Raw genomic sequence first — 14,209 nt, 5'->3', positions numbered from 1 at the left:
CGACAATTAGAGCAATGAGACCAATATCATCATTAGATACTGGAGACCGCTGTTCCTGTTGTGTCTATAGTGCAGGGCCTGTGATTGGAGCACTATAGGGCCGACAGTACACTATGTTCCTGGTGAGACCTTACCTTTGGGATAGTGACCATGTGAAGTACACTGTATCTTTCTGTTTTTAAAGGTTTAGTCATCGACACCATTTAAGTGAATTATGTGCGTATGAAGTCATTTTCTTTTGCACTGCATAACCAATGTTCAGGTCGTCAGAAGAACTGTATGGATAAGTCTGTCGATCCTGTCTCTCCCATCTCCTGTTCACTGACCTTCTGAGCGAGAAGACAGGAGAGTGTCGGTCTCTGTCCAGCAGTTATTAGCTTGGTAAAGGCTCTTGGGTAGAGCCCAGACCTTTTTTGCTAAAGCAGTCAGCTGCCTGTAGGTATGCTATCATTTATCTATCAAGTAGGTTCTCTCAAGGCGATTTGGTTACTGTGATATGGCAATTTTGTAAAGCTTAGTAAAGTTTGAGACCATAAAGTTCTTCTAGTAGTCGAGTGGTAGAGTTACTTTTACGTCTGGGAACGCCGGGTCGGACTGTGAGACGATGGCTTACTTTGGTTGACCTGCAGCTGTAAGAGACCCCCTCAGCTGTGTGTGTGAGAGTCTCAGCCCAGGCCGCTGTAGGTCAGACCAGCACAACAGCTGAGTCAGCAGCTCTTCCTCCCTCGTATCGCTGTCCGTGTTCCCGCTGCCCGGGCTCAGCTCTCAGTGTCACCCTGGGTCACATGACACACCGCACCAGCAGAGCCAGAAACAAGGCCCTAAGCCTGTCACTTAGAACTGCACAGTGGTACTGATATGCCACCGTTGGAATCGTTGTGTTCTTAGTTTGTTTTGGAGCAATTGTGTGGATCGGATCGTGTACGAGGAAATCCAGGACATTGTTCCACTTAACTACGGACGGTATCAGTTGTGTAATGTTTGTGTGTTTGCTTGCGGCGTGTGAGGGGTTAACCTCCGCGGGATCTTCCAGGTTTTTCACGTAGGCTCCTCCTCACGGACGACCGTGTTGGCTGAGCTCCCACTAAGCCACGCACGCCTTGTTTACTCCACTCCTGTCCGCGAGCCAATCAGTGCCTGCCTGCCTGCCTGCCTGCCTGCCTGCCTGCCTGCCTGCCTGCCTGCCTGCCTGCCTGCCTGCCTGCCTGCCTGCCTGCCTGCCTGCCTGCCTGCCTGCCTGCCTGCCTGCCTGCCTGCCTGCCTGCCCCTGCGGACTGACTCCTGCTCTGGGTAACAACACTGCTCTGTGATCAAGGGCTGTTGTGTGGAAGGTTGTCCGCCCCCCCCCCCCCCCTGCTCTCCCGCCAGCCAGGAAGAGCTCTCTGCTGCCAGAGGAGACAGGAATGACATGTTCATGACTCACCGGGTGCTCCTGAGCGGCGGGCGCACATTGTCATAACCAGGATATGACGTGACCGCAGGAAAAGACTAGGATATATATCTATATATCCCTGTGTGTGTGTGTGTACACAACGTTCCTCCACAGGAACTTGGCATACAGTAGATGTACAGGCGTGTGTGTGTGTGTGTGTGTGTATATGTGTGCTGTAACACCCATGTTAGCCCACAGCGGGAGTCTGTCCCTGCGCGGCTCAGGCTCGACAGCGGCGTGTACCTGCTGGCCTTTCCTCCATAAAGGTAGGCTAGAGGCTAGGAGGAGACGTCGGACTGTGTCATGTCAGTGGTTGTAGCTCAGGAACAGTGGCTGTTTTGAGCCGCGGGGAGGATTGAGTCAGACTTTTAACAATGTCTCTTTGCTTTTCCATTGTCTCTCTCTCTCTCTCTCTCTCTCTCTCTCTCTCTCTCTCTCTCTCTCTCTCTCTCTCTCTCTCTCTCAGAGTCACTCGGTCTGATTTTGTCAGGTTTCTTTTTTTTTTTTACCTTCTTTTTCTGACTGACTTTCTGACTCAGGTACTTTTCTGAGGAGAGTTTAGACTGTGTGTATTGTTGCCTGTGGCGGTTATATTCCTATATTCAGCGAAAAATGAAAAAAGTGAAATGTAAAGATTGAGATGGAAGAATGTGTGTGGTGTGTGGACGTTTCAGTGTTGGGTTTGCTGTGGAGTGAGGGCAGTTACCCCGTCATGCTTCTTCCTGCTACCTGTGCTGTTGGTGTTGACAGAAACACAGGATGGCCCAGGAATGTGGGTGACCCCGGGCAGCCTGGGGTCAGTCAGCCTGGTCCAAAGCTTCTTTATGGAATGACCGTTTGCCGTTCTTACTTATCCACCATTTAAATTCTATTGGACGCTCTAAATGTCTGAGCCATCAGTGTGTGTGTGTGTGTGTGTGTCTGTGTGTTTGTGTGTCTGTGTGTGTGTATGCACATGTGCGTGTGTGTGTGTGTGTCTGTCTGTGTGTGTGTGCTCCCTCTCCGAGGCCCTCCTGCTGTCAGACAGCCCAGCCCAGCGTGTCCAGCCTCACTCAGATCCCCTGATAAAACCTCTGTCTGTCTGTCTCTCTGTCTGTCTGTCTGTCTCTCTGTCTCTGTCTGTCTGTCTCTCTGTCTCTCTGTATGTCTCTCTGTCTGTCACTCTGTCTGTCTGTGTGGCTGGCTGGCTGTGTCTCTGGCTGGCTGGCTGTCTGTCTGTGTGTCTTTCTGGCTGGCTGTGTGTGTCTGTCTGGCTGGCTGGCTGTCCTCACGTCCTCCCCAGGCCACCGACCCTCTTTGTCTCGTCTCTCCGCCGGCCTTGTCTGACAGCCTGACCACGGTCAGAAGTGGCCACCTCATCCATCCCCTCTAGTCACCACCACGTCTGTCTCTCACACCAGAGACATCAGCGGTCAGGGAGAACCATCTGGCTGTCTTAACCAGGGCAGAAGCCGCCAGTATCCATACACATTGGACTTCATAATTACTTTGTTTTTTCCCGATCATATTTGTATCGTTAGATTGTATTTTGGAGAATTAGATTGTATTGTTTCCAGAGAGGATTTAGCTACAAAGTGCTGTTTGAGTGGCCTGGGGTGGTCCAGTGGTCTAGCACCGCGGTCTACAGTGCACACATATGCCCATGTCGGCATGGGTTCGAATCCGGCCCATGCCCTGCTGACATGCCCTCTCTCCCTTCTCCTCCTTACTTTCTTGTCTGTCTTCACTATCTCTGTAAAGTAAAATGAAAAAAATATGAGTGGGACTGCCCCACTCTGGAAAAAAAAAAGGGAAAAAAAGTGCTGTTTGAGTGGTCAGACTTGATTTGTTGGCCCCCTTTCAATCTGTGGGAAGATAAACAAATGAACAAATATAAATCCAGATTATACGTTTTTTAGGGTGACAGCACCTCGGATTTCTGATGCTGTATACTACTGTAGAAGCCCCTGTTGTATGTGACCTCGTTTTCTGTGAACTAGATTAGTATACGCCTGGTTTTTAGGGGGTTGGGGGGGAGAGAAATGATATCTATTGTATTAATATACACCGACTCTCATGTTCCACGCTGTCTCTCTCTCTCCCCCCCCCCCCCCCTCCTCCAGAATATGACAGACAGCTAGCACCGACCAAAGGCATGGCGTCAGCTTACCTGGACCCCAACCTGAACCACGCCCTGGCCGCCGCCGTGAAGCCCCGCCTCAGCATGGGCATGGAGCGCTCCCCTGGCACAGTGGACCGCCTGCTCAAGATCTTCCACTACCTGGAGAGCAACAGCGAGCCCTGCACCTGGGCCAGCAACATCCGCCACGGAGACGCCACCGACGTCAGGGTGAGGAGTCACGCTTCTACGCCGTACTTAAACGTTAAACGGTGATACCATAGTCAGGGTTCCCACGGGTCCTTGAAATCCTTGAATGTTTGTGAATTTGAGGGGCAAAAAAATCAGGGCCTTAAAAGTTTTTTGAAAAATCGACATGGGTCATTGAAAAATGTGTGTGTCAAAACAAATATAGGTAACTATATGTAGAAGGGAATAAAACAACCATACTAGTTACTAAGGTTAATTAGTAAGTAGTTACTAAGGTGAATTAGTAGATTTTAAACCGACATAACGCTGTTAGATTTGAAAACCGTTCATGGTCATTCCTATTATATACATTCTCATCTATATCTGTCTCAAACTATGCTGTGGTGGGCCCTTGAATTTGAAGGAATTGAGTCTTGAAAGTCCTTGAAAGATGCTTGAATTTGATGTTTCAGAAGGTGTGGGAACCCTGCATAGTAAACACTGTAGCGATGCCATAGCCTCTGAAGAAGGGGACATCGTACCCTAATCCCAATAGCTAACGTTACTCACTTTGGTTGGTTTGTGGCCATTAACTACGGACTGCACTTATATAGCGCTTATTCCAAAGCGCTTTACAACGGACTCTCATTCACCCGTTCACACACATATTCACACACCAATGGCGGCAAGCTACCATGCAAGGCACCGACCCGCTCACTGGGAGCAATTTGGGGTTCAGTGTCTCGCCCGAGGACACCTCGACATGTAACCAGCCGGGGTTCGAACCGCCGATCTGCCGACCTTGCAATCGTTAGACGCCGGCTCTACCTCCTGAGCCGCAGCCTCCCCACTGGGCTTTGGGTGTGTTCTGAGACAAAAAAACACCAGACAATAGGCTGCTATTCGGAATAATATACAGAGGTATTTGATGTTTTTATAGCCATGGAGTTCCCAAGGCATCGTCCTATTTTTTCCCTCTTTTAAATGTTGTAATGGAAGACACATGGTATTGTCCCTATTGCTTGATGTGGCACATCATGGACTGAATCTTCTCCTTAGTCATCAAGACTGACGTTTCATTGGGATTTTTTGCTGTTGTTTTATCTTCGCTCAGTGTCAGTCGGCCTGTATTTCAGAGGCCACATTGGTGTTAGAGACCCCTGGGAATGATTGAAGAGATGTTAGGAAGCGAAGAGAGGATATAAATGATTGATGGAGAGTGAAAGACTGTGTGGAGTGATTGACTGCTTGTCGACGAGTCTTTCTCGCCTGTCTACAAGGGGGTGGACAGTTTCCCTATGGACTCCACCTACTGGACAGCTCTCTGTTTCCATCAGTGTTAATGTAGAACACTCCCCTTTTTCACCTGTTGTTTACGCCCTGTTGACGTTTGTCTCTGTATTCTGTTGTCTACTTCCTCATTTAGTTTGATAATTGCCTCCATGCATCGAAACAGGATCGTGTGTGTGTCGGGGGGGGAAATAATTAGGTCACTTGTTAAACAATTGGACTTGGTGTTTCACTATCCATATATGATTTAGATTTTAGATTTAGATTTTTTTAGATTCAACCTTTTTGTCATTGCACAGAGTACAACTAAATGTATGTTTTGCTCTAGCCACAGAGTCAACGGTAGTCAGCGGACTCCCCTGGAGCAATTAGGGGTTAAGTGCCTTGCTCAAGGTCACAACAGCAGCAGTAGGCACCTTAGATATGATGCCAGCGACCCTCCAGTTCACCAGGTCACATGCAGCCCCTTCCTGAGGCTGGGATCAAACCAGCGACCTTCTGATTGCTAGCCGGCCTCTCCAACCTCTAGGCTATCTACCTCTTATATCAATTCTCCTCCTCCTAACTGCTGTACCTGTACCAGTGGATAGACACGGTGTCAAAAGACATGAAGAGACGTAATGACATCCTTGTGTGATGGGGTGGTATAGTTCATCATTTTGACCTCAGTGATGTCACTCCTCAGACTGTGTCAAAAGGCCACAGTAGTGTTTCAACCACGGGTTATTTTAAAGCCACCTCATTTCTCCACACAATGACAACGACATTCCTGGAAGCCCACCAAAGGACTATGTATTGGCGCTTTTCCATTACAGCCCGCTTCGGCCTGCTTCTTTTCCCCTTTTCCATTTGTCGTCCCAGGTCGGCTCGGCTCGCTTCTTTAGCTCCCCATCGAGACCAGGGTCTAAATTTTAAGATCCGGATCTTTTTGCCAGGCTGCGTGTGACGTGTGACGCTGCACACCGTTGATTGGTCAATGGAAATCGTCATCCCATGTCCATAGATTTCTTCACTAACCGCCATCTTGAAATACCACATTCGCTCTAGGAAAATGTCACTAGAGTTTCTGTAATAGCTTATTAATAAAGATTCGAAAAATTATGCTGACCATCGTATTATCTTAGTTTAATGTCATTTCAATGAATCATAGAACTTTTATTTACAACAAGCACAACACAAAAATCGTTATTATGCACCGTCTTTGCCGGTGAATAACACCGGCTGTGGAGGTGGTACAAACACAATACTCCTTTGCTAACTTCACCATCGGTCTACCGTCATTTTGAGCCCTTAACCACCGCGCTGACACCCCGAGAAGTTATGCTTTTAACCGTAAACTCGATGAACCGGGAGTTCACCCGCTGCTGCTGCTGTGCCGTCCAGCCATTTTCGCCGTTCACTCATGAGTCAAATGCCGGTAGATTCGCGTCTTGTCGGCGTTGTTTCCCTGGTTGCGAGATCTAAACTATTAGAACTGAAAGCGGCAGGTAACAGGCACGTAACATCCATATGCTGTATATATACATACATATATTTGACTACCAGCAAGACACCGGAGCACTCTATAAACGCGGAGATTGGAGCCCCTGAGTATGCTGAGATACTGTGCTGATGAACCATTCGCTGACTGTCTTAATAAATCAAGTACAGAGATTCCAACCCGTGTTGAACATCCTATTTCCTTGTCAAATCGTGTATGCTGTGCAGTGTGCACCTAATCTATCATGAGATGACAACGCATTTAAGATCACAATCCTCAATAGATTGATTCCATCGTTTTACCGACAAGAAGATTCTACAATCTATCAGCCTTTCCGTAGAAATACATCGTTCCCTGTATAACGATATATATCTAACGTTACATGTTTTAAGGCTGATCTGTGCATGATGGTGCTGCATTTTGACATAATTCTTATCGCATTTCCCCCCGCTGATCTCTGCCGTTCCATAGTCCAGAGCTTCATCATCCCCCTTCTAAAACTGCCATCACCCCTTTCCATCCCTGGCGTCATTTTATCAATGAACGTGGTATTATACATATTTACATATTACATATTTGTTGTTATTTATGGACGTTTCCGGTTGCTGGAGGAACCAGGACGCCGGCTACACTGCACAGTTTAGCCCGAAATATATAGAGAGAGTGCTGTACCGCGCCAGCTGGTGCAACTCCCGTTGACAGAGAAACGTTTTAAATGGGAATTCGCTCCGCGCTGTGTCGACGGTGATAGGAGTGGAGGATCGACTCCATTCAAATGGTTTTGGATTCCCTGTCTTCTCATCTATCCGGACACGTTTGAATTGTTATCCTAACCCACGGTAAACCGAAGTTATTAACCCGCAAACGGCACCGTGTTTGTCCGTGAATAACACGGCACACAATGATACTACAGTTCATAAAGCAGACAAGTGAAGGCAGTGGTTTTAAGGGTTCAAAAAACATGACTTTATTATGTGTAGAACAACATATGTGCAGAACAAAATCCAATAGAAATGATTCAAACATGCAGACAATCAGGCAGTAGCCATCTCCTGAACATAACAATGATGCTACAGTGAGGTACAGTACCCATCTCCTTACGATAGCCCACATAAGTTTCTTTCTCTTTTCAGCATTCCTCTTTCGAGTATCCTTCCTTCTGTCTTCGCTCTTCTGTCTTCTCTCTTTTCTCTCAAAAAAACCATGGTTAATAATATACCACATGCCGAGGGACAGGCATAGGATAGTTGCAAGTTCCTCCATTCTGCTATTGTTGCTGTTGTTGTGTCTCGTGAAAATATACGTCACCACCATGGCGCGCTGTTATGACGCGTAACTCCGCCTACTATCGTCTACTCCTCCTACTAGTCCGGGTCGGTTGTGTATAATGGAAAACCAGAACTGATCAAAAGCGGGCCAAAGCGGGCTAAAGTGACCCGACCCGACCTGGGCTGGGCTGCTGATGGAAAAACGCCATATCACTCAGGGAAACAGGGCCAAGCTGGTCTCCCTCCTCCCCTAGATGGTCCTGGAGTCCTCACCTCACCTCTGGACCGCTGTGGCGGCCCCGCCACACTGATGTCATACCAGCAATATGTCTCCATAACCATACTGCTCTTCATGTAACCTTGGTGTCGCCGTTCTCCATCACTAACTCCCCACGCAGGACACGGCATTGAGCTGTTGTCCTTACTATGAGTGTCGCTACAAGGATCCTCCATGACTTTTATTGTGGCCCTTTTTTTCCCGGCCGCCCCCCCCCCTCTGACCTGTACACGTCTTGCGCACCTACAGGGTATCATCCAGAAGATAGCAGACATCCACAAGGTGAAGTGCGTGTCCTGCCTCGGTCTGCGTCTCAGCCACCTGCGCTCCGACGAGGTCCACTGGCTCCATCCGGACATGGGCGTGTCCCACGTCAGGGAGAAGTACGAGCTGAACCACCCTCAGGACGAGTGGAGGTAAGACCCCCCCGGGCCTACGGCCCCCTCACCAGCCCACAGTGAGCCAGCTCACTTCACTTTTCTTCATCTCTCATCAGCTGAAGTGACAGGTATCCTTTGCCCGGGGGGGTCCCCAATAGGTTGATTTAAGGGCTGTAAGAATTTTGGGAGCAATGTCTGAAGGGAAAAAATTATAATTCATTCATTTGATAGGGAAATTATAATTTTTGGGGTTGGGGCGGGGGACACTATTCCAAACATAATTCATAATTTAAGCAATCAATTAGAGAAGAAATGTGTCCTTTTAATTCCACCCCGGCATTTTCCCCTATAGTCCCCCACTCCCTGGCGGCCAACATAATATTAGTATTACGCAAAAAAAACGTCAGTTGTGAGTGAATCGTAAGGCGAGACAGACGCATAAGTTATTTACTTCATTAAGTTCATTGCAATGGCTACAAAGAAACACAGTTGACACCGAAAATAGACTGTTTAATGCAGGTTGGACTGATCAAATGTGCTTCATTCTACCTGGACATGACAATGCTAACCCAACTTGCTTAATCTGTTTGCAAATGGTAACGGTGAGCAAGGTTGCAAACATCAAACGCTATTTTGAAGCAAAACCTAGCAGCTTCAATGAAAGATTCCCACCAAAATCAGATACCAGAGAGCAGAAAATAGCTAGCTTAAACTCTGATTTTGAGCATTCTGTTAAAGTTATTCATAAAACGGCTACTACTCAAGAAAATGCACACCACAGCATCTCTCTGTGTAGCATGGCGTCTCGTTTAAGAGCCAAAAGCCTTACTCAGATCAAGTCCTCAGTCACAATGACAAAACGCCAAAATCTGTGACCTAGTCAATCAAACAAGTACCACTATCTGATAATACAAGAAGGATACAAGTTTTAGCGGAGGATTGCTTTTCATTCCTTCTTGCCGATCTCAAAAGGTAGATTCCATGTCACTAGCCATCGATGAGTCTTGTGATAGAACCGACATCAAACGACTTTCTGTTTCTCTTTTTGTTTAGAGATGCTATGTTTGATCCTATTACATGGGCACGCTACAAGTGAAATTATTTTTACAGAATTAACACAGTTTTTTGAAAATAATGATTTGGACGTGAGCAAAGTTGTAGGAATTGGGACAGCTCTGGCCATAGTTGGTTGTCAGAAGGGTCTGGTAAGCAGGCTTGCTGCCGTTAACCCGCTAGCGTTAGCTCACATCCTTCCACTGTCTCACACACAAATCAGTTTTGTACGCAAAATTGTGTGGGACGATGAAAGAAACCATGGATACTGTGATGAGTCTCGTCAACATTGTCCTCGAGAACTCAATTTAAGAAATATTCCCATAACTGACCATATTTCTTGTTGAGGCTGGTAGGCTATTAATGTGACTCAATTATTAATCTGAACACATTTACCTTCAACACCATAAGAGTGTTTGGTTGTGCGATGGGGCTGGAGGTTTGGTGGGCTCACGGTTTCCCAGTGCATTTTAAAAGTGGCCCGCTAGGAGAAGTAATTAGGGACCCATGTCCTATGCGCTATTTTGAGGGGGGGGGGGGGGGGGATGGTAACAGATTCCGATGTTTAAATGTATTCAGACTGATGGCAGAACCCAGGGCGAAAGTATGTCACGGAGCGACCTTGTTACCATGGATACATGTGCAGGCAGTGAGTGTCATGAGACGGACTGCGGCAGGGGGTTGAACGCAGGATTTCTATGCCTTTTTTCAAACAAATCCACAGATTGAGAGGCTGCACAGTGTATCGATGAGAAAACCCCAAACCCCTATTGTCCTCGTTCAGGTACTCCCTGTCAAATGCCCTCCTCACTGGCACGGAGGCTTTTCTTCCTCTTACCTCTTCATATGCAGCCAGGGACAGTGGCATTGTACTGTTGGCAGGTGGAGAGATGGCAGACCAAGAGGCCTCCTAAAAGTCAATTAAAGGAAGTCTGGAAACTTTTGTTAGTAGTAGCTCTGTATATCAACAGAGAACTCTCTCTCTATTAGGTCCGGCTCTTTTCTTTTTCAATTGAAATCTCCCCACGTTCATGTCAGTGAGTGTGTGTGCCACTATGGTCTATATAGTGCTTTGTATTCAGCTGCTTAGAGCGTGCCCTGCTGCAGTAACGCTTTGATTTGACGTGGTCGTGGTCGACGGTGGTTTTTCTCAGCAGACTCCAGCGCTCCGTCACCGCCGCTGCTCCGGCAGAACCAGATTGATTCCGTTTGTCTCCCCGACTCCTCCCACGTCGTTAGAAGTGAAATTAGAGAAACAACAAGGGATCCTTCTCGCCAAAAGTGAACTGATTGAGGCTAGCAATTAGAGGAGGGCTTAACTATCGGTTCATATTACCTCTTGCGTCTGATGCCAGGAGCTTCTGCTGACAGACAGCCTTCTGCTTTCATCTGAGGGGGGTAGCAAAGATACCCCTGTCAGTGTCTAGACACACTGTACGCATTTATCACAGACACACATCCCGCACACCTCTGCTGCCTTGATGGCTAATGCTGTGTGTGAGCAGTCTGTGGGTTAAGGATGTACCTTCTACCTAGCCAGCCACAGATGTACTGTGTACTGTAGACTCTGGAGCAGTCCTCCTCAGTCATTAGGACTTACATGGCGGTTAATGCTGGAATGGATCTAGCTGGATGATGAACCTTAAATCATGTGTCAGGCCTGGAAAGATCTGTCAACACAGCCTCAATATGGACATCCACTTAATCCACAACACCCACTTAATCCACAACATGCACTTAATCCACGACACCCACTTAATCCACGACATGCACTTAATCCATGACACCCACTTTGGCATAATCTGCCTATTCATCTCAGGGATACAAATGTCACCTGTAACATTCAGACATCAAGATAGACGTCAGGTACTCTTAACCCTTCCAACCGTTCTCAATAATTCAGATGAAACGTGCCAAAACCTTGCTCAATGGTACATACATGAGACATTACTACCCCCAGCACTGTCTCCTAAGACACCTGCTTTTCCCCTGTACTATGCCTCCTAAGACTTCGACTACCCCACCTGTACTGTCTCTCCAGTGTGTATTAATAAAAAAGTATTTCTTTCTTTCTCCTTCTATCACGACGACTGCCAATGGCCCCTGGCCTGAGCTAGATCACTCTTCCTACTAGAACTGGTGAATCGATGATTCACTTGCTTAGTCAAATGTATCGATTCTAAGTCGCTTTGGAATAAGGCGTCTGCTAAATGCCAAAAATGTAAATGCAATAACCGTATACCTCTCACAACGACCTGTTCCTCTGCTGTAGGCCTGGCCTGGGACACAGTTAGGTCATTCATAAGGACAACTACCACAGCAAAGAGCATGAAAATCCAAGAGAGTTATTGTCTACCATCTCAGCCCTCGTGCTGAAGAAGTTGAGTTAAATAATACAGGGGGGAAATGTATTCAGTTGTGCTATTGTTAGCGCAGCGATTGAAGTCGCTCAGGGGATTTTCGGTCACTTTGTGTGCAGCTCATTCATTATAAAACGGGCTCTTTATTCATGTATTCTGTGCCTTAAGTTCTCTTCTTGTATCAAGGAAGCCCTCGAGCAACAAATAAGAATCATAATTCAGATGCCTGGATTATTTTACACAGGAAGTATGGCAGCTTTCATCTGTCTTTGTTTGGTCGATATTTCTGTTGTTTAGAACATTTCCGACCTCACGCCATGTGCCGCATTTAACCTTACATTCCGCGTGGGCTGTACTAGCAGTTGAAAGAAAGGAAGAAAGAAAGAAAGGGGGAAAAAAGGAAGGGAAAAGAAAGAAAGATAATGTATGGATAGTTGTGGATGTGTAGGGTTGACCTCGTCCTAATGCATTCATGCCATAGGCATGTTAGTGCTTGTGTGTGTGTGTGTGTGCGTGCGCCGTGCGTGCATGCGTGCGTGTACAGGTGCAACTCAAAAAATTAGAATATTGTGCAAAAGTCCATTCATTTCAGTAATTCAACTTAAAGGGTTAAACTTAAATATTATATAGACTCATTGCATTGTACATATGCATGATTATACTTTTCAGAGGGTTGACATTTCTGTATTTAAAATCCTTTTCTTATTGATTTCATGCCATATTAAACATTTCTGAGATATTTAATTTGGGGTTTTCATAAGCTGTAAGCCATAATCATCAAATTGATAACAAATAAAGGCTTTAAATATCTCGCTTTGCATGTAATGAGTCTATATAATATCTAAGTTTAACCCTTTAAGTTGAATTACTGAAATAAATTAACTTTTGCACGATATTCAATTTTTTTCAGTTGCACCTGTATATGAGGTCATATTTCAAGTATTTCAATCAGTATATCAATACAATTACAATATCAGTAGAACATTCTAGTTGTAAATCCACTGGTTATATGGTGATGTGAACCACAGACCAGCAGCTCTCCAGTAGCCCTGCTCTTAGCCTATGAATGGAAACAATCTGCTTTGCTGCTTCATTCCAACCTCCACTATTTACTTTTACTGTACATCTGAGCTCAATATAGAAAAGAACAAGTCTCGTGTGTGCACCTGAGATTGGCTTAGGGCTGTCTGATATGCCAGAGTTATGAAATCTTCTCTCAAGTCAGATTAAAAAATAATAATAATAATAATTAGAGAGAACAAACACAGAGTTTTTTGAATTAGCTAGAATATTTCAAGCTGCTCAGCAATTCCATCTTGTAAGTTAACACAAGACTCTGGCTCCTATTCCAGGAGTTATTGAAGTTGGAATTGGAATTATTGATGTCTGCCAGAGATGAGGACGTCTCACTCCCTTCTTTAATCAGTTCCATATGAAAGGGGCCTCCGGAAAGTACGGAACAATTACAGCATGTGTTGACGTTCACTCTAGTACATAAAAGAATAATAAAAGTATCGTGATAAGACACAAATATTGTTTCTCATCAAAATATCCCAGTAACCTGCCATTTTGTGTACTCCTCTAATGTAATTCCTTGTCTTTGTCAGCACCAGTATAACAATGTGATGTTTCTCTTCAGGTATGAGCTACGAATACGTTACTTACCAAAAGGGTTCTTGAACCATTTTACAGAGGACAAACCCACACTGAACTACTTCTACCATCAGGTAAGAAAATATCTTATATGAGGGACATGCTGTACGTTTCCCTCTCTTTATCAGAAAAAGACCGACAGGCACATTGTGATATTTTCACAGGTAGAGAACATCAGACTGACAACCGCATATTCAGTTCCATTTACAGTGAATAGCTTCAGAATGTGTAGAGTTAAATCCTCAATGGCCTGGGGTCTAGAGAGGGAACTGTCAACAGTAAGCTTATCTCCTCTAACAAGAGGTTTTTATCAAATATTTTATGCTTCTTTTATTATGTTATTCAATAATATTTTGGGGTATATTTTGTCAACCTAACATTAATATGGTGCCAAAATATCATTACTTTGTGCAAAACATATATATATATATATATATATATATATATATATATATATACAATATATCCCAGTAGCAAGCTCACATTTACTTCTACTGTAGAATAGTCACATAGTGATGCGTTCTGTGTCAAAACACATCATGAGACTGTTCCAGGAAGTAAACCTAAATGATAAGTAATGATATTTTGGGACTATATCCACTGTGGGCTGATACGTTTTAAGTAAAATACAACAGCACTGTCCCCCCATAGACAACTACATTGTCCTCTCATAGACAACTACACTGTCCTCTCATAGACAACTACACTGTCTCATAGACAACTACACTG

At 45.5% G+C, this 14,209-nt stretch overlaps 1 protein-coding gene across 2 annotated transcripts in view; it reads left to right on the top strand.

Annotated features, from left to right (window-relative positions):
- Window positions 1-3,536: 3,536 nt before the first annotated feature.
- ptk2ab (protein tyrosine kinase 2ab) overlaps window positions 3,537-14,209 on the top strand; it is a gene marked incomplete at its 5' end in the record, with an annotated part of 50,287 nt that continues 39,614 nt past the window's right edge. The window contains 3 exons of one of the 2 annotated variants that reach the window (XM_080540704.1): window positions 3,537-3,761; window positions 8,284-8,450; window positions 13,467-13,554. In XM_080540704.1, coding sequence (XP_080396830.1) covers window positions 3,567-3,761; window positions 8,284-8,450; window positions 13,467-13,554 — 450 coding nt within the window. The remainder of the gene's footprint in view (window positions 3,762-8,283; window positions 8,451-13,466; window positions 13,555-14,209) is intronic. The other variant, XM_080540703.1, reaches the window with a different exon arrangement.

Source organism: Nansenia antarctica (genome assembly GCF_963989245.1).
Source record: "Nansenia antarctica genome assembly, chromosome: 10".
Classification (NCBI taxonomy): domain Eukaryota; kingdom Metazoa; phylum Chordata; class Actinopteri; order Argentiniformes; family Microstomatidae; genus Nansenia; species Nansenia antarctica.
The sequence above is the reverse complement of the archived record's forward strand: the minus strand, read 5'-3'. Positions and strand labels throughout refer to the sequence as shown.